Genomic DNA, 23,198 nt, shown 5'->3' with positions numbered 1-23,198 from the left:
CCCTACAGAGCTTTGACAACTCTCCAGTACCTTCAAAAAAAATTTTTTTTTCCACTTCAGCCTCCTTTTTTATTTGTTCTCAGAGGGAAAGTTGATTCAAAGCCACCTTGTCCACCATTGCTAGAAGCAGAATTCTTTCTATAAAATATTTTGGAAAAGAAAATGTTAGAGGCCTAAATAAATGAAGGAATAGGTCATGTTCATGGATTAGGACACTCAATATTGAGACGACACAATTCTCTCCAAAGTAATCTATATGTAATACAGTCTCAATAGGAAAAAAAATCCATATGAGGGTGAGGGGTGAAACTTGCCAAGTTGATTCTGAAATTTGTAAGGAAATGCAGAAGACAAAAATAGGCAAGACAATTGTGAAGAATAAGACACTTGCTTTTCTGGGTATCAACATTTATTTATCTATTTATTAAAAGGCACTGTGCAAACAGAGGCTACAGAGTATGAGAAGTTGTTAGCAATTCGTTATGATCAATACAAGGCTCTGTGTCAGATACTTCCCATGCTCCAGGGCACATCCTCTAGGCCCCCATTTTACCCTAGCTATTACTGCTCTGGGATCACAGCCTCACCTCTTGTTTGATGCCCTATGGTTTCTTGGCTGTCCTAATACGGGAGACACATACGTGGGATCTGGAAATATGGGGGATACTCTATGGGGGGAACCTCTGGTCAGTGGGGGCCCTGAGCTAGTAGAAAACTGGTCTTCTCGTTCATACCTCAAATAATTTGGAGGTGCATTTTACATGGCTCTTCGAAGGCCCCAGTGAGATTGAGCCCAAGTTTTCCCACTGCAGTCACAGGTTGAAAAGGCCCTCTTCTATTGGTTTCTTCTCTTTCTTTCCACTCTGCTCCATAGGACCATTTTTCAAGTAAAATATCTTCTTTCAAGCCCTTGCCTTAGGCTCTGCTTTCTTAGGAGTAATCCAAGCTAAAACAGGCTTCATATTCAGAAACCCTACAAACCAACCAGGGAAAGATATGCAACCCCACAGAATGACAAAAGTCCTGACAGGTACTTTACCAAAAAACAAAACAAAACAAACAAACAAAAAACCGGTCAATGAACATTTGAAAAGATGCTCAACATTTCAGAGGTCACTGCTGGTATTACAACTATATCAGTGTGAAGAAAGGGGGCGTCACTGGGATTTCTATGGTGCTGGCTGCTTATGTTTTTCAGCTATTGTCGTTCTTACGAGAACCTCCAATGTGAACGGCTACACAAGTACCACTGAAGAGCGCCCAGTGTGGAAGCACGTTTGGCATACCTGACCGTGACTTTTGCCTGGCATCCTTGAATCCTTCCATTATCTAATTCACAATTAGTATCCAATAAAAGTTGACTGGTACTCGAGAAAAAAAAAAGATACTCAACATCATTAACAGAGAGATACTAAGAAACCTACTTCATACACATCAAAATGGCTAAAGTAAAAAAAAAAATAAAGTTCTGTTGCGTAGATTATCTGTTATTGTAGAAGTTACGCCCAAACTTAATGGCTTGAAACAAGAAACATTGATCTCACGGTTTCTGGTGAGCTGGGTGCCTCTCAGAAGTCATCCGGATGTGACCTCCCCAGGTCTGCCTGGAGAGGGGACCCACTTCCCAGCTCACTTCTGTGGCTGCTGGAGTCGTCCAGGCTTTGGGCCTTCGGGCCTCTGGGAGCTAAGCTCACCACATGGCTTCGCTCCCCGCAGCAGGCGAGAAAGCACGAGGGGATGCCCAGACGAAGCTAGTCTTCTCGTAACCTCGTGCTGGAAGGGACCTCCCGTTCTGTCATTATCTTTTTATTAGACGGGAATTGCCGACTCCAGCCCACGAGCAGAGGGAGGCGCTCCCGCAGGGTGCACACAGCAGAAGGCAGAGATCACGGGGCCAGCCCAGGGGCCGCCGCCACAGCGACCACAACTCCCGGGCTATGCGTTAACACTCCTGCTTTGGAAAACGGATTGGCATTTTCTAGGCGTTGAAGACCCGCTTAGCACCCGGCACCTCTACACCAGGGATACACCCAGAGGCCCGTGAACGCGTGTGCACCAAGAGCTACACACGAGACGCTCGTGGCAGTAGCACTTGTGCCAGCGCCCCGGGGGATGCCCAACTAACTCCCCAACATGCCGAGCATGAAGGCTGAACAGCCCAACGACTGAAATAGGGGGACCATCACAAACACGACGTTTAGTGGAAAAAAAGCCAGACACAAAAGGCTGCATTCTTGGCCCGGCCGTGCGTGCGCGCTTCAGAACACGGACAAAACGAAGCCGGAGGACGGTTCGAGCAGGAGGCAGCGACTGGGAGGGGGAGCGGCGGCCGAGGGGACCTCGGGTCAGGGGTCAGAGACAGGGAGCAGTCACAGGGCTCAGCTCCCAGACAGCCTGCCTGCCCCACGTGGCTGCGGTGAGCAGCTGTAAACACCCTCGGTCCACCCACCCACCCCCACCGCCCCAGAACTTCAACGAAAAGGTCAAGGGAATTTTCGTCCCCTTTAAATCGAGTGAATCTTTCTTGGGCCCAGAAAGAATTATTTATCAGGTGTTCATGGCACTCGGGGCGCCTTTACGGGGCCCAGCCGTGCTCTGAGGCCCAACAGACAACTTTCTTCCTGAAAGCGCAGTTTATAGGCCAACTTCAAAGCCCAGGTCCTCAGAGCAGGCCACGAGGCTCCAGTTAGGGGGTCGACATCAAAGGGGCAGGCACAGGTTGATCTGATGTCAGGTGGACAGCCGCGGGGCTGCAGGGGGGCCTCAGAGGATCGCGGGGCCTGGCCCCTGGAGGGCTCAGGGAGGCAGCCGGCAGTGGCACGGCCTTGTGAACCCCACTTCAAAAGCCCTGGACCATTTTTACCTGCCGCAGGCACCTGTCTAAAATGGCAGACAGGGGCGCCTGGGTGGCTCAGCTGGCTGAGCGTCCAGCGCTTGCCTTCAGCTCAGGTCCTGGTCTCATGGGTTGTAAGGTCGAGCCCCACGTCGGGCTCAGCAGGAGTCTGCTTGGATCCTCTCCCCCTCTGCCTGCCCCCCGCCACCTGCTCACTCGCTCTCAAATAAATACTTTTTTAAAATAAATAAATAAAACGGCAGGCCGACAGTGGAGGGCAGCAGACTGGGGATAACGGATGGCCCCAAACCCGTTTATCCTGCGGAATGAGGGAAAGAGGATGGTAGAAATGTGGGAGAACCACCTGGAGCCCTGCTGCTCCCAGTAAGGACTATACATGAGGGCAAACCTGCGCGGTGAACTTCGGCGGGGTGCTCCCACAGGAGTGCTCCCACACCTGCAGCAGTGTCTGAGGATGATCTCATTCAGTCCCCAGGATCACCCAGTAAGGGAGGTACTTATTCCCACCTTTCAGAGGAAGAAACAGAAGCTTAGGAAAGTTCAGTAACTTGCCCAAGGTCAGAGTTAGTAAGGGTGGCTTTGAATCCCACACTCCCTGCTTTTACCTACTACTTGAGGAACTTATAAAGAGGGAGCTGGGGGTGCTCTCCGGGGGCTACAGTAGAAAACACCCAACAGAGCAGAGCAGAGCTGGGCAAAGTTATCTGAAGAAAAGAAGAGGCTCCCTGGCCAACAAGCCTTGACTTTCTCTCATTCATTCAACACACTGCTTAGCCCCTTCTTGCGGCAGACACCACTCTGGGCCCTAGGGATAATTTAAACAAGACAATACCCTCGCTCTCATGAAGCATATATTCTTGTAAGGAAGACAGGCAATAAGTAAACAAAGAATAAGAATGTGATATGTATTAAATGATCATAACTTTAATGCAGGTAAATAACATACATTTTTTTTCTAGCGCTTCCCATGGGGTCGAATCTGTGCTTAGCCTTTTCTGTGTAATAACGTTCGATCCTCACAACAACTCTACTGAGGTAGTTGCTAATCTAAATCTTTTATAGGTGAGAAAACTAAGGCATGAAGAGGTTAAGTAACTTGCCCAAGGTCACGGCTGGCCAAATGGAGCAACCAAGGTTAGATTCCAGGCAACGTGGCTCTAAAGCCTGTGCTTGTTACCTCTGCCTCCTGGCTGCCTCCTTTCCATGGTGTCAACCTGCTAATAGGAGACTGCCAGCCACAGTCACACAGGAGAGAGCACCTGAGTGGTGATGCATCTTGTTCATCCCGAGAGGAAGCCCTGGGTCCAGAAACATGAGCACTGGGTCTCGGAATGGAGCACCCTACAGTGGAAACAGGACCTCAGCTGATGCAGCTCAGTGATACCAGGACTATCCAAGATCGCCCTGGTCTCAAGACTGCCAGGCAACCTTCCAACAAAGACTTGGCCTGGGGAAGGGTGTGTGTGTGTCAGTGAACACTAGTGGCCTGGCAGTTGGATTCTCACCCAATTTTCTCTGTCTTCTGAGCCCAGTGAGTATAGCCCTGAGAAACAGCCCAACTCTTGGTGCTGTCAAATCTGGTTTCCAAGCCCCAAAGTCCAGGGACAGATGGCCGGGTCAAGCATGCCATGGTAACCCCTCTCTGTGGGATCTCCAGGAGAAGCTCACTGTCAATCATAGCCATGATGGCAGCTTCCACGTGCTGAGCACACATTACTTGCTAGGCACTCTCCTGTAGGCCTCTCTGCAGGCTATCCATGAGCTCATGGCTCTCACCAGAAGCAATTCTATTTCAAGTGACCCAGAATCCAGGGCCACAGGGCACCTCCTCTTTCCAAGGTAATAGCAGCCCGTGTAATGGTTAAAAGCTCTCTGGAGTCAGATACAAACTCATACTTCTACCCAGTTGCTTACTAGTCATGGAGCCACTGTGCCTCAGTCTTCTCATGTGTAATATGGGAATAAGAAGACTATGTAACAGGACCAAAGAAAGCCTAAAATCCCAGCGGATGGATAAACCAACATTTATTCCTCACTCTTGCAAAGTTAGCTGCAGACCTTGGGGCCTCTCCTGGGGAGTCCCTCCCAAGTGGAGACTTAGGTCCAGTTACAGTTATCTTGCATCTTATGGCTGCACTATTTAGAAAATGTGTCTCCTGATGGCCACTGCAGGGAAGAGAAAGCTGGAGAGAGTACACAAGCTCTCAAGTGCTTCAGTGTGGCTGAAGGAGAACGAGGAGAGGATCTTGCAGTAGACAGTCTCCAAAGATGGCCACTGTCCATTCCTTCCCTTCCAGTACGTGTATGCCACTCCACCCTTTGGGAGGCAGAGTCTATTCCCTCTCCTTTAATATCCTTGCCTTGTTCAAGAGAATGGGGAGAAAGTGACTCTATGCCAATTGCAGACCTGCCAGCTCAGATCCAAAGTCCAACCACCCTGAGACCTTCCTGCTGTAACAAAGACCAAGCAGCCACCTGGACAGACCGTGTGGAAAGATGGAGATGCCCAGCCAGCTCCTACCTGGGGTGCCAGACACGTGAGTGAAGAGCCCCTACTTGAACATCCCATGTCTGCAATCACTACACAGAGAAAATCTGCCCAGCTGAGCCCAGTCCAGACTGCAGATCATGAGAAATAAGACATGGTCTGGGGTCAGTTTACATCAACAGAAAGAGGGATGTGTGCCCCTGAGGCAGGGGGAGGAGACCTAGAGAATGTGTCTGAGCCCCATAGGGAGGACCCGAGTAGAAGCTCTAGGCAGCTTCTCCCCAGAGTAAACCAGAGCACACACAACCCTGTTTTGGGGCCCGTGAGACACAAAATTAGGGAGCGAAAGATCTCCCATTCATGTATAGATGCAGTCTGGGGTTGGCCAGGGTGAGCTCCACAGAGACAGTCCCTCATCCAGCACTTCTGGGGTCTGTAGCCTGGGGCGGGGGCTGCAAGCTAGGCATTTCTTCTGGAGCACAGGGGCAGTGGCCTCATGGCCAGAAAGTATCAAGAAGCTGCAAGTGGAAGTGCTCCAACTTGACAAGACTATTGTGAACTCATGTGAGATATGCCTGGGGACTCCCTGAAATGACCGGAGAAGACCTGGGCAGAGGACCCGCACTGTGGGCAAGAAGGGGGCAGAGGCCATGAAAGCTGCGCTGCTATTGTCATTGGGACCTCATGTGTGCCCACCTGTCTAGCGCGGTCCCAGGAAACACAGGAAAAGCAAGAAGGCCTGAAAGTGACAGAAAATGATGGCGTGTATGTGAAACCCCTTGCAGGCTCCCACAACTAGGCAGGGGGAATCTGAGGAGGGCTGGTCTTCCCACAATTGTGGGCAGAGAAGGTACCCAAAGAACTGCTTATTAATGTGATTCTGACCCTTTTTTGACTTCCACGGGCCATAGTCTTCTAAGGCTGGGGGTTTGGCAAGGACCCTAGAAGGGTTTTGCTGAGATGCCCAGAGACTAGATTCTCTCGGCATAGGACCCAATTTTCCAGCTCCTCCCAGGGACAATTCTGCCTCTGAACCTGGATTCGAGACCTAGGAAGGAGATGCTTTCTAGATCCCAGAGGCCTCCAGAGGCAAACAGGGATTTGGACCAACAGTGAGCCAGGGACTCAGTCAAAGGGGGCTGCGTGTCTTCACGGGGACAGGAGAGCCCCTGCTATGTGTGGGGAAAATGAGACTCTGTGGAAGCTTCCAGGGCCCGGGGCCAGGATGGTAAGAGGAACCACTGCTACGGCCCACACAACTAGCAAAACGCCCCAAGATGTCGAGTCAGTTAAGGATAGAGATGCGGCTCAGGGCTCTGGGAAAGCATCTGCGACTGATTAGTGATGTCAACCCAAGGGCTGAGGACAATGGAAGCTTCATGTCTGACTCTGTGACCTCAGCTGAGGGACTGTGTCTCATTCCCCCTCGGTTCTAAGGCAGCGTGTGGGAGAAAGCTGGCAGCTGAGCAGTCAGGAGCCCCTTACTCACCAGGCCAAAACCCACGTTTATCGGGAGGAGCCCTTAGCAAGTGCTGGCTGGCTCTCCACATGAAAAGTAAAAAGCCTTTGAGGAGCTCAGCTGGGAAGCCTCTTCTCTGACCCCTAAGCTGTACCCAGTGAGCTCAGAGAGGTCCCTTTTTAGGGGCTGCTCCAAAACACAGCCCTTCCTGGGCTGGTCCGCACCCTCCAACCATGCACGACCCGCACCCCTCACTGTGCAGGCAGGTCCACCCCCACCCGCACCCCAGCTCCAGCCTCATCTGCATTTAACACCCCTTGTTGGGCTGTGGCAGAGAATACTCCACAGACTCATATTAAAAATGCCCTTTAAAATTCAAAAGCTTTGAACTAAAGAAATATCTCGAGAAGTTTTCATGGAAAGTTCAGCTCCGCGGGTTCAATTCACTACACTTAGATGCACCTTTTCAAATAATAGGGAAAAAATGTAACAGGGTCAGACCCAATCAATATGCTTGTTCAAACAGAATTGCAGGGACTGTGATGTGCACACATTTTGTACTCTGCCTTTGTACCCCGCCACTCACTCTGAAGAAAGGTTTCTTTGCTCGGAGAGCAATGAAAGTGATAGCCTTTGGAGTGGAGGCGGCAAAGCAACGGTGTGTTTACGGGCCCGGAGAGCTGCCATTTCTCCCAGCCACCCCCGGCCCGGCCTCGTCCCTTTGTTCTTTTCATAACAGCACGAAGCCCACGTGAGCCAAGTCCCCTGCGCACCCCGGCGTCTGATGCGGAATCAGAAGCAGGGGGCTCCCAGAACTTGCCTACCATGTCTCAGAAATGTGATTTGTGGATTAGACAAATAATTTGCTGCTTCTTTCCCACCCTTGGTGCGAACACAAAAGGACTTGCCACGGAGTACAGTAACCACGGGTGGAGGAAAATCCTAAAGACCAAAATGGGCCCCTGTCTAGCTGAGCCAACGTTCACAACCACTCCCACCCCTGCCATCCCCAAATTGACTTTGGGCAGGTGGAGGCGTCCCTGGCCTTGGCCTGCAACCTGTAATGGCCAGGACAATTCTAGAGAACCCAGTTTAACTGAAGACCATAGCAGAGGGGGTAGAGGGAGGCAAACAGGCTAAGGGAAGTTTCTACTCTCACAGCCAGACACGAAGGCAGGTAGAAGAATGATGGGGAGCAAACAAAAGGTTTTCAGCATCTGCACTAGTCTGGGTACCTCCACTTCACGAGCACTCGTAAGTGTCCGTACGCCTCGGCTTTAATCACTGAAACAATGCCCTGGACGTGTTGCAAATCTGGGCAGTTCAGGAAGCTGAAGTGGGGATTATTCCCAACCCCCATTTCAGATGAGATCCTACAGTGTTCCCATTGGTTCCTGCTAAAATGAGACCGACATCCTGGGCTCGACAGAGGCCCAGGTTAAAGTTACGACCCTGGAGGGGATGCTGCAAATGGAAGCAGGAGCAGAACGCTCCCATTTATCCACCATGATCCCATTGTTACAAACTCTGCTCAGAGAAAAAACCAAAATAAGATAAAATAAGTAAGCTAATAAATAAACTCCACTCAGGCCCTGTGGTCCTGGTTAAGAAGCAAACCTGGAAGGGTCAAGCCACGTGGGGTTGGTTTTCAGAGTGGTCCCCACCTAGAGGGTCCCCAGCGAGCACCTACTTTCACAGATGGCCCTGTCTTACCTCAAGTCACGAATCCTCTTGTGGGGGTTGTGGGGAGTGGGGTGGGGGTGGCAGGCCATGCTGCCTGCTTCTACATGATGTGGCTGGAGCATGCCTTTTCCACACCACACGTGCTCTTCATGGAGGCCTGTCATGCTCTCTGTAGACTGAAGTTTGGGTGACAATTGTTATAGAAGAGGCTATCCCTTCTCCTGGCTGGGGCTGGAGAGAACAGAGTTGCCACGTTGCCTCCTACACAGGATTGTATGTGTGAAACAGAAAAACTGAGACCAACAGTAAGAAAACTGTGGACGTGTTTTCGCTGAACAAATGTCTATGTCTACAGACGGCCACCCTGTGTGTAGGGGGTATTGGTTTCTGTATCTTTTTTTTTCTTTAACTTTTGCATTCAGTTATTGAGGAATTTCTGCCCTCTCCCTTTGCCCCTCTGCCCAACCTCTTTCATCTGTTATGGAGATATCTCCAAGTGATGTTCAAAACCAGAGCGTTTTTTTATTTTAAAATTGAAAGAGAGATCAGTAGCCAAAAAGCAGCAGTGTTCCCTGTTCAGAATACTTTGGAATCTATCCTCCCCAGTTTAAAGAGTTGGAAAGTCACCCTAAACCCTGGGTGCTCTCCTTGGTAATAGAGAAAAACTGCCATAATAACAAAGTTGGAAATACACACATCCCCAAACTCAACTGGCCTCCTGGCTTCTGTTTTAAGCCTACATCACAAGTCAAAACGAATCAAATACAAATCCAGTTTACAATGGTCCGTCACTAACCCGCCTCACTGGAACGAGCCAGCCGCGTGTGGGTTGGAAGGGGTCCTGTGGCGCCCCTTCTGCTCTCCTGGATTGCAGTCTGCCTGCCAAACCAACCCCACGCGGGAGTCCGCAGCCTGGCAGCCGCTCAGCCGGGCTGGGGTGGGTGGGGAGCCACCGCGAGCAGCCGCTGAAGCCCCGCTAAGGGCCCAAAAGCCTTCTTCCCCTGGACCTCTAGAGTCAATCAAGCGTCAAGGAACTGTCAGCAGGAGAAACCTTTCATAGGTGAACACAAGCAAGACCGAGAGCTGACACTGGGGATTTTCCAAAGAATTGGAAAAAAACCAACACAGGCTGCTCATGAGAATACAGCCAGCAAGCAGGAAGCATATCAGGTTAATATTTTAATCTGTACATCACAATTTTTTTTTTGCAAACCATTACACTTTTATTTAAATTAACTTTTTCTTGCAAAATATTCATTTCGTTTTTCCAACAAAATCTTATAAAGGCAAAAATAAAATCTTATTTTGGCAAATGTCATGAAGTTGATACTGGCAGCATATGGAGTTAAAAATAGACAGCAGTTTCTAAATATAGTTAGGATTTTTTTTTTCCAACCATAGTCAAAGACAAATTTTCATTTAAAGTGTGGCCCCATCCAATGGAGGTTTTTTTTTTTTTTTTTTGTGTGTGTGTGTGTGTGTGTGTGTGTGTGTGTCTTTCCCCTAAGACATCATTTTCTGTATGCAGAATATTGTGAGCTCATGACTTAAATAAAGGGCCACAAACACTGCGCCTGGCTTGGCAGTCCGCTCCTCACTTGGGCCTGGAAGTGGAGTCAAAGGCCTGCTGCTGGCCATCAGGGATGTTGGGGGCACACTGCCTGACCTCCGGCCGCCAGACCATGTCCTGGGGAAGCTGACCTAGGTTCTCCAGGGCAGGCAGTAAAGCCCGATCACAGCCTAGTGTGGAATCAGGGAGTTTTAGGTGGACACCACCCAGTGTGAAGTTTATTGCTTATGATACAATAAAAGGTGCTTCTTCTCACCTTTTCTGTATTTCAGAGTGTGTATGTATATATATTTTTTGTTTGTTTGTTTGTTTGTTTAATTAAAGCAAACTGTTCTGTTTTTCTTGAGAAGAGCCTTTTGTTGAGAGAACCTCATGAACAGTTTGGGAGCCAAATCTCTTGAACACACTACTGCCCCTAAACCAAACCCAAGGGCCAAGGCACAGACCTGGGCTCCCCGTGCCACCCTGGTGGAGTTTCCCCCTCCAGGCTGGTCATTTGGCCAGGTCAGGGACAGCTGACCTCTGCAGCTAAGGACCCCCTCTTTCCCCAGATAGCCCGCCAATGAACCCAACACCGGGCTCCCCTGGAAGCACAGATCAAGTCCGACCTTCACCTGAGTTCACTGGATGTTGGACTGGCCTCCGCCCGCCCTGCCCTTCTCCCCCACCCACACCTACCACCCAAACAGTACCTGAATCTGTATTGTGCAGCTCCAAAATCCTGCATCCTCACCTTTCCAGCCAATCAGCCCTTGAGGTGAACGTTATAAAATATATTCTGATTCTAAAATACAGCGTCAGTATTTTACAGTGTGTATCAAAAGTGCCTTTGTCATATGTAAAAAGGAGTCTGGACTAAAACAAGTCGGGGTGGGGGTGTTAGGACCTAGGCCTATGGTGAACACCCCACAGTTGCTGGGCTGCTCCTTCCTCCAGCCAGAACCCCTGCTGAGCTGGAAGGGGTTTCCTTGGGGGGAAGGAAGATCAATCTTCTGGGAGGGAAGTGGTTCCACTGGGCCCCTGGCTCCAGACTTCTCCTCTGCACGCTGGGTCACGGGTCAGTCACTGCCTGGGCTGGCAAAAAGCACAGGACACAGTGAGAAGTGCAGGATCTTAGCCCACATCTGGGGAGCAGGCAGGGGGCATGTCTGTACACACACAACAGGGGACAGGGGACGGCAGGCTGACAAGACAGAGCAGCAGAGCTGGGGGCTGGGGCAATGCGGCCGCTGCTGGGGGCCCTCAGCTTCTAGGACTCATGGGCACTTGGCCCACCCTCTCTTTACCCCCCACCACTTCTAGAAAGTTTTGCCAGATAGACGCTGGCCCCTAGATTGGGTCTCTGCCCTGACAGGGCAAACGGCCTGAGCAAAGAGGACTCTGGGGTCCAGTACTGGCCCTGCCCTTCACTCACTAAGTGACTCGGTAACACTCTCAGCCTCCATGAGTCTCATTTTTTAAAAACAGAATGGTCACACCCACCTCCTAGTGAAGATTTACCCTAACAAGAGGACAAATGGAAATGCGGATGCACTCTGGAAAAAAGCATTCAAGGCCTATCTCACAACTATGGGGGTGTGCAAAGCTGGGAGGAACGGGGGCCTCTGTCTCCGTGGCCTGGGCTGGTGCTACCACACTCAGATCTCCAGGAGAAATCCACACTCCTACTGTGGCCCCAACACGTCCCTATGGCCTTGACGAAGGACGTGGCTGGAGCATCTCTCTGTGGTTCTTCAGTCACGGGGTCTCTAAGGCATACTTTCCAAGAGCCCGGCCTAAGCAGGCCAATCCTTTCCTTCTACCCTCAGGTGGGCAGGGCACCAGGTTGGGGGACACCTGATGAAAAATCACGAATCCCACCCCCAGTGCACACACACTCTGTCCCTCCCTTCTCCAGACACCTAGAACTCCTGGGGGTGGCCCAGATGAGTCCATGGTGGTGACAGAGAACAAAGTCTCTGAGCTTGCACTGTAGGGGTTCAAACCCTGGTCTGATGCTTACAGCTTCAACTCTTTGGGCAAGTCCCTCAAGGTCTCTGAGCTTCATTTCCTCATTTATAAAGTGGGGGTAAGTATCTGCATAGGATGGTTGTGTGGGTTGAAGGAGATGCTTAGCACAATGCCTGGCACATGGCAGGTACTCAACGATGCTAACCATAAGTATGCACAAAGCAAAGAAAGGGAAACCCTACAAGATGAAAGCAAGATGGAACGTCAGGGAGAGGACTGCTGAGACTTCTGGTCTGACCCTCCCTTGTCCAGGTGAGGCAACTGTCAGGCCACGAACTCACAAGACTGGACCGGATGCCAGGCCTCCGGGCTCTGCCTCTTCTGCTCCTGCCCTGACCCCTCTCTGCTCTCATCACTAAATGCTCTCATGGGGAGGCCCCACAAGGGGTGGTGCCAGAAGATTCTGAATGGCTGAGGGCCAACTTCACATTGCCCTGGGTGGCCTCCCCCTGAAGCTTCCCTTCCTCTCCCCTCCTGAGGTGCTCAGGTGCTATAAAGGGCAGTCCTAATCCTTGCCCTGACACCAATTCCACTTGGCCTCCTGTGAGCTTCCACTCCTCACTGGGCCCCAGTTTCCTGGATTTTTCTAGTCTTCCAGTTCTTCAAATTCTCTAGCCACAGCCTGAGAGGCCAGCAGACACTAACTTTTCCTTTCCAACCCCCAACCCCAGGCTGCCAGCGCTGGTCCCTTGGAGCACAGGGCTCCCTGCAGGAAAGAGAGCTGGGTAGAAGGGGTACAGTTCTAGCTTCTACTTCAGGGAGGCAGGGGCTTGGCTCACCCAGCCCCTACTGAAGCGAAGCCACTGAGATGGGGTTCCTAACAACCATCCATCCCCATCCACCCACCAGTCCAGGGCGGCCTCCCCAGCAGCCGCTTTTCAGGGTGAAGGAAGGAAGCTCAGCAGGCGGCACTGCAATCATCTCCGCGGCAGAGGGGGTGGGGAGGCATGCTCGGCGCTAGGGGAGGGGCAGGCCAGGCAGGGCTCTTACTTGGAAGGTGTTAGACAAAGGTGTAGTGGAGTCCGTTGCTTAAGGGGGGGTAAGGTGGCACCGTCCTGGAGGACAGGGGGGCTTTAGGCGGGAGGAGGGCCAGCTGCTGCGCTAGACGGGCACACAGGAATTAAGTGGGGCGTTAGGCTCCTCATCTGCTCCTGCAGCATCAGATGCCCCCACCTGGCAGGGCTGGAGTGCCGTGGGCCTGGGCAGCATGCCCATGGGGCCTGGTGGGGGCCCGGTTGGGACTGGCCTGAGGGTCCCAGATATGCCTCTGAGCTGGAGGGAGGGAGCAAGAGTAAGGAAAGGCTGTGGCAAAGGTGGCCACTTCTGGGGAGGTGAGGGAGGCCTTGCGAACTGCCTGCAGTAAGGGAGCTGAGGCCCACTTAGGTAGAGCAAGGACAGGCCAGACAGGAGGGCACCTTTTGGTGGTGGCGGAGTATCCCTGCTAGACCCTTCAACATGGAGAGGAATCAAGATGAGCCACAGGAACCACCCAGGATCATTTGGAGGAGGGGCCAGGGTGAGTCTTCCACTGTCTCCCCAGCTGCCCCAACCACCTCTCACCCCATGAAGCTTGTCTTCAAGGGAGTGAGGACAGTAGGGTTTTCAGGGTTTCTGTGCAGGATCAAAGCACGGGGGTGGGTGTGGGAGTGGACAGCGAACAGCCTTCCCCTTGCCTAAGGTCACTCCCCTGGCTCCTTGAGGTGATGTTACAGCTCTGCTCCCCAGACCAAACTTCCAGGGCCAGTCACCTCAGGGCCCAGCAAGCCCCACCGGTCATCACTTCTAGACCCTCTGGACAGGGTTGGAGGGCTGGGGGGCTGTGACACCACTTCAGGCTCTGTGATCACTCCCTCTCCAGAAGGCCTACAACACCCCTGGCCAAGCGCACCACCCAGACACACAGTGGCCTCTGCATCTGGGGACAAACAATACTAGATGGACTGGGAGTACATGCACAGGGAGCAGAGATGTGGAGGGAGGAGCAGCCACGAGTCTCCTTCCTGTCTGAGAGAGAAAACCTTTCACACACACGCACACGCACACGCACACGCACACGCAAAATACACTTTCCCATCCCACTGGCCAGCAAAGTCCCACTTCCCAAGACCTGTTTACTGAGACAGACCACTCTGCTAAAATGGACAGTGGTTTTGATCTGGGAACGAAAGCAGGAGTTCCAGGGAGAGCTAGAGGAGCCCCCCTTGCCTTGCCCCAGCAAGAAATCCAAACACCAGTGTTTTTCTGCCCCCTTTCTCGTGAAGCCAGAAATCTTAGTCTGGGCCCCCTCTTTCAGAGGCCTGAAAAATCTGTTCTTAACCCACATTCTTGGAGAAAGCTGAACAGCAGCACCACTCCTAGATTTAAGAATGAGCTAGAAATACCCTCTCCTGGACCTCTTTCCTCAGACACTCCTGGGCTTCAGTTCTCCCACCACCTGCCCTGTCCCATCTTACCTCCCAAGCCCTGTGGTGTTCACGGGACAGGAGAACGAACCGCTGGCCCTCAAACTACCAAGGCTGACACCTAGTTTTCTGCAGACTCCCTGATAGGCCATGCTGGGCTCTGAGCCCAAGCAGCGAGTGGTAGTCAGACTTGGAGGCTGGCATCCGTGGCCTCACCTGCCACCTGCTTGCTGCGCTGGGAGGCCTCGGAGGCCAGAGCGTAGGAGATGTTGATGATGCGCTCCTGCTCCTGCAGCTGCGAGTCCAGGTCGGCCACGCTGTTCCGGTCCTGGCCTGAGGTCGGCTGCAGGTTGCACATGCTGCAGGAGGGCCAGAAAGCAGGCGATGGGCCTCTCCACCCCCCAGCACCCTCGTATCTGCCTCAGGAGAGGAGGGCTGCCCTAGTGCACTTTCTCTCGAACACCCAGTCACAGCTTTGTTCCTCCTCTGGGGCATCATGGCTTTTAAAAAAAAGAGTTCCAGCTCTGGGTTCCTATTAAATCCTGAAATGAAAAAGCTAACCTAACTCTGAAAGAGAGGCCCTCAGATATCAGGGCTTATGTTTCTGAAGCTCCAGGGGCTGAGGAGGTAGGAAAGCCTCCCATCCTGGCCTCCAGGGAAGTGGGCAAGGCCTCTGGCACCCCGGGACCAGGCTAAGCCCCTGGCTCTGGTCTGGGATCTGTGTGAGGGAACACAGCCCTGACACCAGGAGGACCAGCCTTGGGGCTGATCTCCAACTGTGTCCACCTCACCGTCACACTTGACTCCACTCCCTACATCTGCCAGCATCACAAGACACAGATCTGGGGGCAAAGGACCAGGATGGCCCACTATTGCATATTTTAGGACTTGCAGATGACCTAGCAAGCTTCCTCACAGATGCGCTGGTGCCATTCTGAGAGCCAGCCTGCTCCTTATATATATAAACACGGCTTACCTGAGTCAGAGACCTGGGCAAACATGCACCCTAGTCAGCCTGGCCCAGGGCCCAGGCAGCTGAGACACCCCCGGGGTCAGCCTAGCAGGCTGTCAAGACTCGAGCACCGTAAGAGCTGACCTGGAACGAGCAAGGATGTTGCGGATCTTCTCTGCTTTGCGATACCGCGCCTGCAGCTCCTCAAGGCTGGGCGGTTCCTCAGGGTCCAGCTCCACATAACGCTCAGGGATGGAGACCTTCTCAGGTTTGGACAGCTGAGGAAAGGACCGGGCAGTGGTAGCAAGGGGGCTCAGATATGGGGTTTAGGACTCGCTCCTCGCCCTGTCCCCCAGCACAAGGAAGCAAACGGAGCCCACAGAGTTAAGTAACTTGCTAAGATCAACAGAAGTCCACTGTGGAGTCAGGATCTGGACCTGGGTCTGACTCCAAAGCCCGTGTTCTTTCCACCACACCAGACAACCTCCTACAGGCCAGTGGAAAGGAAGAGGAAAGGCAAGACCGCGAGACTGGAAGTCTTCAGGATACAATGATAATCCTTAATGCCGCCTTCAATATGAGCTGACCCCTGCCAACCTCCACTGACCCACCGTGTGGTCTCTGCCCCTGCTCTTTCCTCTGCATGGGATGCTCTTCCGTTCACGCTACTCTTTCTGACACTCTGGACCACACTTCAGAAGTCTTCCCACCCCTCCCCACCCTGCCCCTGGCATCCCCTCCTGTTTTGTCTCTCCACTGTCTGCTGCAGGGACCTGACACTCAGCAAATACTCCTTGGATGGGTGGCTGAATGTGCAGGTGGTTAGATAGAGGGATAGTGGCTGGGTGGGTGGATGAAAGGAAGTGATAATGCGTCCTGTCCCCTATAAAAGCTCTTCTGATCTAGACAGGAAGCAGCCATGCAGTATCTACTGGCTGCAGAGGAAGATGCCCCAACTCCCTCCCACCAGTCTCCTACTACACGCGCCCAGCAGTAACTCCAGCCTGCTGAAACCTGGCTCAGGCTAAGAATGCTAAAGGCAACTTTTGCACACCCCAGGGAATTTCTTCCTCCTTGATCTGCAAAAGCACGTTAAAATGAGGTTGGTTGAAGCTTCTAAAAACAAGCTAAATCCAATCCCAGGGCAAATCTGGACTTGAATTTAAAGCCATGCAGACCTTTTATTCTGGCGAAGGATGGCAAGAAATAAGCTCTTGTCTGTTATGTCCAATGAGGGCAGATACAGAGGAAGGAAGTAGATTGCATTGTAGCAGAAGGGATTTAGGTTAGAGATAAGAAAGGACTTTTTCCCCTGACTGGGAGGCCAATTAGGACATCATGAAGCACACTTCCACTGCCAAGGCAGCAAGTAGAAGCTTCTTGTGTGAATCTGAGAATATGCAGACCTTTAGCTGTTTCAGAGGTGCCAAAGGGAAAAGGTCTGAGGGTGAGGACAGGCTTCCTTAACCCCTGGAGGCCCAGCTGACCCCAGAACTCAGCAACTCCCCAGGTGTGAATTTGCTCATCCTTCCAGTGGTATGAACGTTTCCTCTCGTGTAGTTTCAGAGCACGACAAGTCCTACACAAATATTTGTGGGGTATCTATGCGCCACTGTGAGCTTCATCCAACAGAGTTGTCACTCAGGAAGTACTTACAGAGCACCTACTATATGCCAGGCCCTGTGCCAGGTGCTAAGTGCACGGTGAACCAAACGGCCATAGACCGTTCTACAGAGCTTACAAACGGCACAATATAGGCCTCAGGAGACCCCCCTGTGTCCTGAAGACCCTGAGTCTGTCACCCTCTAATTTCTTGCTCTTCCTGTGGGTAAGACATATTCCTGAGTTAAAGAAGACCCAGGGGTTACTTGCTTTCCTGGGCTTGGCCAGCCATGATGCATTGGTGCCACCAGAGGGCACCAGAAGAACTCAGACCAGAACTGCGCAGGTCTCCGCAGGGGCTGGAAATTTCACCTGCGATTTTCAAACCCGCTCGCCTTCTCCCAGCCTTGCCCAAGTCTAATTGCCCAAGTTGGCTTGACTGGCCAGTTGCAAGGCCAACACCTAGTTTTCTGGGGAGCATTTGCCAATAACAACTACCTCATCACATGCCTACTATGTGCCAGGCCCTGTGCTCCTGATTTTTTGACCACTGCTAATCCTGCAAGCAACGTGCTGAATTACGTAATCCTCACCACAACCCACTTTACTGTAGAGGAAATTGAGGCTCAGAGAAGTTAAATGACTTGCCCTCAATTATGGAGAGAAATAGATCTAAATCTGCATCAAAATGCCTTGGCTCCTTTTATTGCCTTGAGCTGCTATGCATCCATCCTCCTGGCCACACAGAAACTGAGACTTGTCCCCATTCTGGACAGCACCCCCTCCCCCAAGTGCCACTGGGAGGGCCGGTCAGGTCGGTCGCCAGCCTGAGCCGGATAAAGGCTGCTCCTCCCGGGGGGACATGAAGGAAGCCCCTGCCCTCACCTCTCTGCTGATGTCCAAGTCATAGTCTTGAGGTTCCAGGTCCAACTCAGTGACAGGCATGGCCTGCACTTTCAACCAGCCATTGTCCTCCTTGTCCTTTCTTTCCCCTTGCATCGCCCGTTCCAGCAACTGCAGGTCAAAGTCCTGCTCGCGCTTCCACTGGCAACAGAACGAGAAGGTTAAATGTAGTCGCTTCCGGACTGCTCAGAAAACCATGCTTGTCCCCTTTGGGATGGGGCTTGCAGGCACTGGGGTCCTTGGGAAGGGGGCCTGTGACCCATGAGGGAAAAGCTGTGTGACCATGAGCATCTCAACCTCACCTCTAAAACAAGACAGCAGTGGTGGGACATGTTTGGTCCCTGTGGGTGCTGGAAGGCCAAGTAAGAGAAATGGAGAATGAGGTCTAGTTCTAAGACCCATGACTTTAGACTCATGTTGGTCCCCAGAGATACAGGAGGTTTCCAAATCCAAGAGGGTGACCTCAAAACAGAACTTGGGACAGAGATCCAGAAAAAGCTACTTCATAGCTTGGGGAAGCCTTCCGGGTTCAGGAGTCATACATCTCAGCTCAGAAATGATGGGAAAAAAACAAGCCCTTTGAGGCTCTGGTAAGCACATACCAATAGCCAAGACCCTCTCTACTAGGTACTCCCAAGAGGATACATTTAGGGGTGGGGGATATTGTACCCATAGAGGGAAGGGAAGGTCTAGGCAGGAATAGGTTGGGCCTAGGGAGGTAGCTAAGCTGCTGTTTACCCAGGCATCTATTTGAGGGCAGATATTTGAAGTTAGAAAAAAAAATGAAACCATGTAAAATTGAAATGCTAAATCAAATGCAATATTTCCCAGGCTATTCCTTAGTACCAGCTATGAAACAAGCATCTCTTCACAGAGGGAAAAACTAAACTGGCCATTGTAAGATCCAAACACAACTCTGCAACTCCACAGTCGCCTTTCAAATCTCTATGGCCTATGTGCTCACAGGCTTTTGAAACTGAGCAGGGTGTTGAGAGAAGGAAACAGGCTCAAAGCTTCTCTTTTCTTGAGCAGAAAACAAGCAGATGCGTCTCCATCCCAGCAGACCTCCTCCATCCCACTCCACACATCTCACAGAGCCCTCAGTGGTCATGATTGTCTTTGATACTCCCTTAAGTCCCCCCCAAAGCCCCAAACCCATAGCTATATCAGCACATTTCACCCATTCATGCACAAGCTCTCCATACTGACTCCAAGCCAATGTAATTGCTCTTAGATGATGATTTCCAATTACAGTATGAAAGGATTAGGCATTTGAAGTTTCAAAGATGAAAAATTAATTTAATGATTCACAAAGAAAATGCACATTTTCTTACACGCTCACAAGTGCCCCAAGTAGAGACAAATCCTCATTTAAACCCAGCCTGATTGTTTGCACAAACAGGAAAAGTTCACTAGACTCTGGGATGTATCCTGGGGAAGAACCACGCCAATCCATTGTCATTAAGCAACACGTTTATTGGCGTTGATGCAGAGACTTACACAAGTCTTTTTTTAAGAGAAAAATTACAAGATACTCAAGTTACGATTTTAGATAATCTTTCTACATTTGAGACATCAGGTTGTAAAAGGTCAGTGTTACCCCAAATGACATTTGCTTGTAAAGTTTAAAAGTTACCAGTTTTGCAGCTTTTCAGGATATGAGTGTCCTGGGTCTTACCCCTTTGGTGTCTGTGCTAACAGCTGCAGAGAGGCCCTCTGAATACAGAACATAATATATCTTGGCATCCGTTCAAATTATTAAATACTAGAAACACAAAAAGTTTTCCATAAGAAATTGTGTGCTAGGACTGGAGGAATCAAAACTGAACCACTTTAGACTTGGTAGGATTTATTGAAACGTGCGATCTCTGAAGTCTGTGTCTACCATCCAGGTGTAAGGCATGGACTTTGATCAATTCATAATGCCCAGACCTCTGCCCATGATCACGGCCCTCAGGCAGCAGGTTGGCTCAGCCTTGTGGGGAGGCTTTTGGGTTAAGTGAATTATGAGTCAGTAGGCCTGCATAAAGGGGGCAGCAGAAAGGTGAGTCACACATGGGAGTGCTGGCTAGGCTATGGAGACAAGAGCTGCTATTACAAGCCTGGTAATAAAGAGCACAGGCCAGTTAAAGAATGTTCAATGCAAATTAGAAGCTTCCGTAAACACAATCAGGCAGGATTAGAGAGGCAATGAGCGGTAACACTAAAAGCAAAAGAGCTTGTGCAATGAATTAGGGAAAGAGCAGTCTGGCTAGAGGGCTAGGGAAACAGTGATTTCAAACAACAGGGAGAAGTCAAATGGAATGTTTCCAAAAGGGACAGAAGGGGACTGTGGGCAGGTGCAGTGCCTGGAAGCACGCTGGGGGGCAGCACAGATCCCCCCCACTCTCCGGGGGCACCATGAGGCCTGCTGGCACCACAAGCTGGGGGAGACCGCCCGCCCTCAGGGCTGCACGGACGACCCTGTGCCCAGTTGCTCCACAGGGCATTGCTTAGAGGTTTGGGAGGCTAGCTGGCTTTCGCTCCTCCTCATCCAATCTTATCACCATCTTCCTCTTCCATTCCTGAACTCTGTACTCCCAAGTCCTTGATCCAGCTGAGATTCCAAATGCTACAAAGTCCTCTCGCAAGTTCAGCTTGGAGAACAAACTTGGGACATTTTCTCTGGCTCCTAGGCTCCTGCCGTGACATCCTCACTCCTCCTCCAATTCCGGATCACCCTCTGACCAGGTCACACATGTGGCCTGGGTTGTGGACAAAAACAGCCTGTGGGGTGTTCTCTGAACCTTCCTGGTCGAAGGCCTACTCTCTCGGGGGTGTGATGTCCTTGTGTTTGGGGAACTCAGGGAAGCTCTGCTCCCCGTCCCAGCCCCACCTGCCTGGACCCTCCTAACATACTGAGCCGAGATCTCCAGGGAGAGGCTGGCTGAGGTAGCGGGACGAGGGCAGACCCGTCCTCTCTCCTTGGCTCAGCGTCCTCTTGCGCTCCCGGACCAGGGCCTTCTGGTGTCGCTTCATGCGCTCCAGCTGCTCCTCCGCACTCATCTTGCTCCGCTGGTGGTCCCCTGAGTACAGGCGCTCCAAGGCACTCTTGGGTCTCTGAGGAGCAGGAGGGTGAGAGACAAGGCAGCTGGGCTAGGACACAGGGCAGCCACCTGCAGCTCCATTCCCATCTTCCCACTCTCTCCCTCTCCCTCTCTCACATACACACACACACACACACTCACTCACTCACTCTAACTCCTCTAAGCACACTCATGAACACAGTACCCTTGACCCTCACAGGCTCTCGGGAGAGCATCCCATTCTGCAGATGCAGATACTGAGGCCTAGGCCTGTCCAGCTGGGCACACATGCAGCATGTGATGCAGCCAGAACTCAGGGTGCACTTTCTGGATACCCTCATGTGAGCCTGAAGAAATGGGGAGAGCTGTATGATGCCTGTAAAAGGTCAGTGTTACCCCAAATGACATTTGCTTATAAAGTTTAAAAGTTACTGGTTTTGCAGCTTTTCAGGATATGAGTGTCCTGGGTCCTACCCCTTTGGTGTCTGTGCTAACAGCTGCAGAGAGGCCCTCTGAATACAGAACATAATATATCTTGGCCCCTTTTAGGTGGGCCATGGGAAAGGTATCCACTGAGCACATGGTGACAGGGACCCTGCACTCAGGAGACGCTGAAGTCACCTCAGAGGCCATCCCTGGGGCTCACAGGATTGCCAGTCATCATCCACCTCTGAGCCCTTCCCTCTGTGGGTGAGGGAGCAGTGCACTCCTTGAGAACTTCTCAAGGCCACTCACAGGGAAGGTCACCTTGCTGCTCTCGGCATTTAGACCCCTCCGGAGTGTGACGTAGGGAGCAATGGTGGACGACTGCTGGAGCCTTGACGTGGACCCCGAGAGCCCTTAGTGAGGAAAGAGAAGTGCAAGTGTATTTGTGATGGGGTGGACAGGCTACCAGCACCCCCCACCCTCCGAATCACCTCCCACTCCTGAGAGGGGACCGTGAGGACCTGGCCAATAACCCATTCTTCTTCCTCCCCAGAGCCTGGAAGAGCAAGGCTCCAGGTAGAGGATGAGGGGCCAGCCCAGGGGTGCTCCCTGTCCCCAATGGGAAATAGCATCTCTGGGGATGTGTAGACCACCCTAGTCTTCCTTCACATGCAGAAGACCTGGGCTGCTTGGCAGCTAGAAAGGATGAAGGGGAAGGAATGCCCTTCATCCTTTCATCCTGATGCACTCCTATGCGTCCTTCATGACCCAACCTGGATGCCCTGCCTGTGTGAAGCCTTCTTAAATGCCCAAGCAGAATCTATTGTCCTGCATATCCTTCAATATATGCACTGGTTACTGCATTGACCACAGTGCCAATGTACCTGTCCAACTAGCCTGCAAATTCAGTGATGCTTGCCTGCCTGCCTGCCTGGCTGAATGAATGAATGAATAAATCAATGAAAGGAAAGAAGCAGCACCAAGTATTTACTGATCACTTAACTATCTAACGGGAAGGCACTGTGCTAGGTGTTTTATATAGATTTTGTTCCACTGGCCTTACCACGTAAGCATTCATTACCCAACCATTGTAGAGAATTATAGTCTAAGGCTCAGAGAGGTCAAGGAACTTGCCGAAGGTCACATGGTAGGAATATCGTCGACCATGTACATTCCATGTCTGGATCCTTAGATGTGAGATGGCATAGAGAAATCATCTCACCCTGGCTGGCTGGTGCCACCACCTGTGCTTTCTCCACTAACACCAATTCTTATCAGGGGCAGTCCCTGACATCTAGAAATGGACATCATCACACTGGCTGAGGACACCATTACCATTTAGCATGTAGGGAAAAGAATGATAAATGCCCTGCAATGCAAAGAGAATCCTGAGAAACAAAGAACTGTCCTGCTCCAAATGCCACTAATACCACCGTTAATAAACACCTCTAGGCCATAATGAATTAAGGGAACAGCATCCCTGTGCACAGTGCTTCAGCAAAATCCAGAGCCTGCACCCTCCAGGGACCAGCTCAGGGCATAGCATGCCTAGGCAGTGTGGTGGGCTGGAGTCCCATAACCCTGTAGGTGCCAGAACTATAGCTGTGGCTCCTCCTGCTTCTGCACCTGACCAGTGAACAGAGCACTTGACTGCCCACTTTGGGGAGCAGACAGGAGGATCAGGTGGGGAACAAATGAAGGAGATAGTCAGGCTGCTCAGGGATTCCAGCAGACCCAGATGCAAAAAGGTCAGGAGACCTCCCTGTAATGGGATTTCTGAGGAG

The 23,198-nt window shown here is 51.5% G+C and overlaps 1 protein-coding gene across 9 annotated transcripts in view; it reads right to left on the bottom strand.

The window, feature by feature from the left end:
* Positions 1-289: 289 nt before the first annotated feature.
* Positions 290-23,198, bottom strand: part of PLEKHA7 (pleckstrin homology domain containing A7) — a 228,264-nt gene continuing 205,355 nt past the window's right edge. For 4 of the 9 annotated variants that reach the window (XM_055317612.1, XM_055317618.1, XM_055317616.1 and 1 more), the window contains 7 exons: positions 21,724-21,827; positions 20,822-21,022; positions 17,906-18,064; positions 15,563-15,696; positions 14,683-14,825; positions 13,055-13,165; positions 291-11,128 (listed from right to left, as the gene is read on the bottom strand). In XM_055317612.1, the coding sequence (XP_055173587.1) occupies positions 13,065-13,165; positions 14,683-14,825; positions 15,563-15,696; positions 17,906-18,064; positions 20,822-21,022; positions 21,724-21,827 (842 nt within the window). In that variant the 3' untranslated portion in view covers positions 291-11,128; positions 13,055-13,064. Of the gene's footprint in view, positions 11,129-13,054; positions 13,166-14,682; positions 14,826-15,562; positions 15,697-17,905; positions 18,065-20,821; positions 21,023-21,723; positions 21,828-23,198 lie in introns of all 9 variants that reach the window. The other 5 variants (XM_055317613.1, XM_055317619.1, XM_055317615.1 and 2 more) reach the window with 5 other exon arrangements.

This window comes from Nyctereutes procyonoides, unplaced genomic scaffold (genome assembly GCF_905146905.1).
Source record: "Nyctereutes procyonoides isolate TBG_1078 unplaced genomic scaffold, NYPRO_anot_genome, whole genome shotgun sequence".
Taxonomy (NCBI): domain Eukaryota; kingdom Metazoa; phylum Chordata; class Mammalia; order Carnivora; family Canidae; genus Nyctereutes; species Nyctereutes procyonoides.
This window is presented reverse-complemented; position numbering and strand designations above follow the sequence as displayed.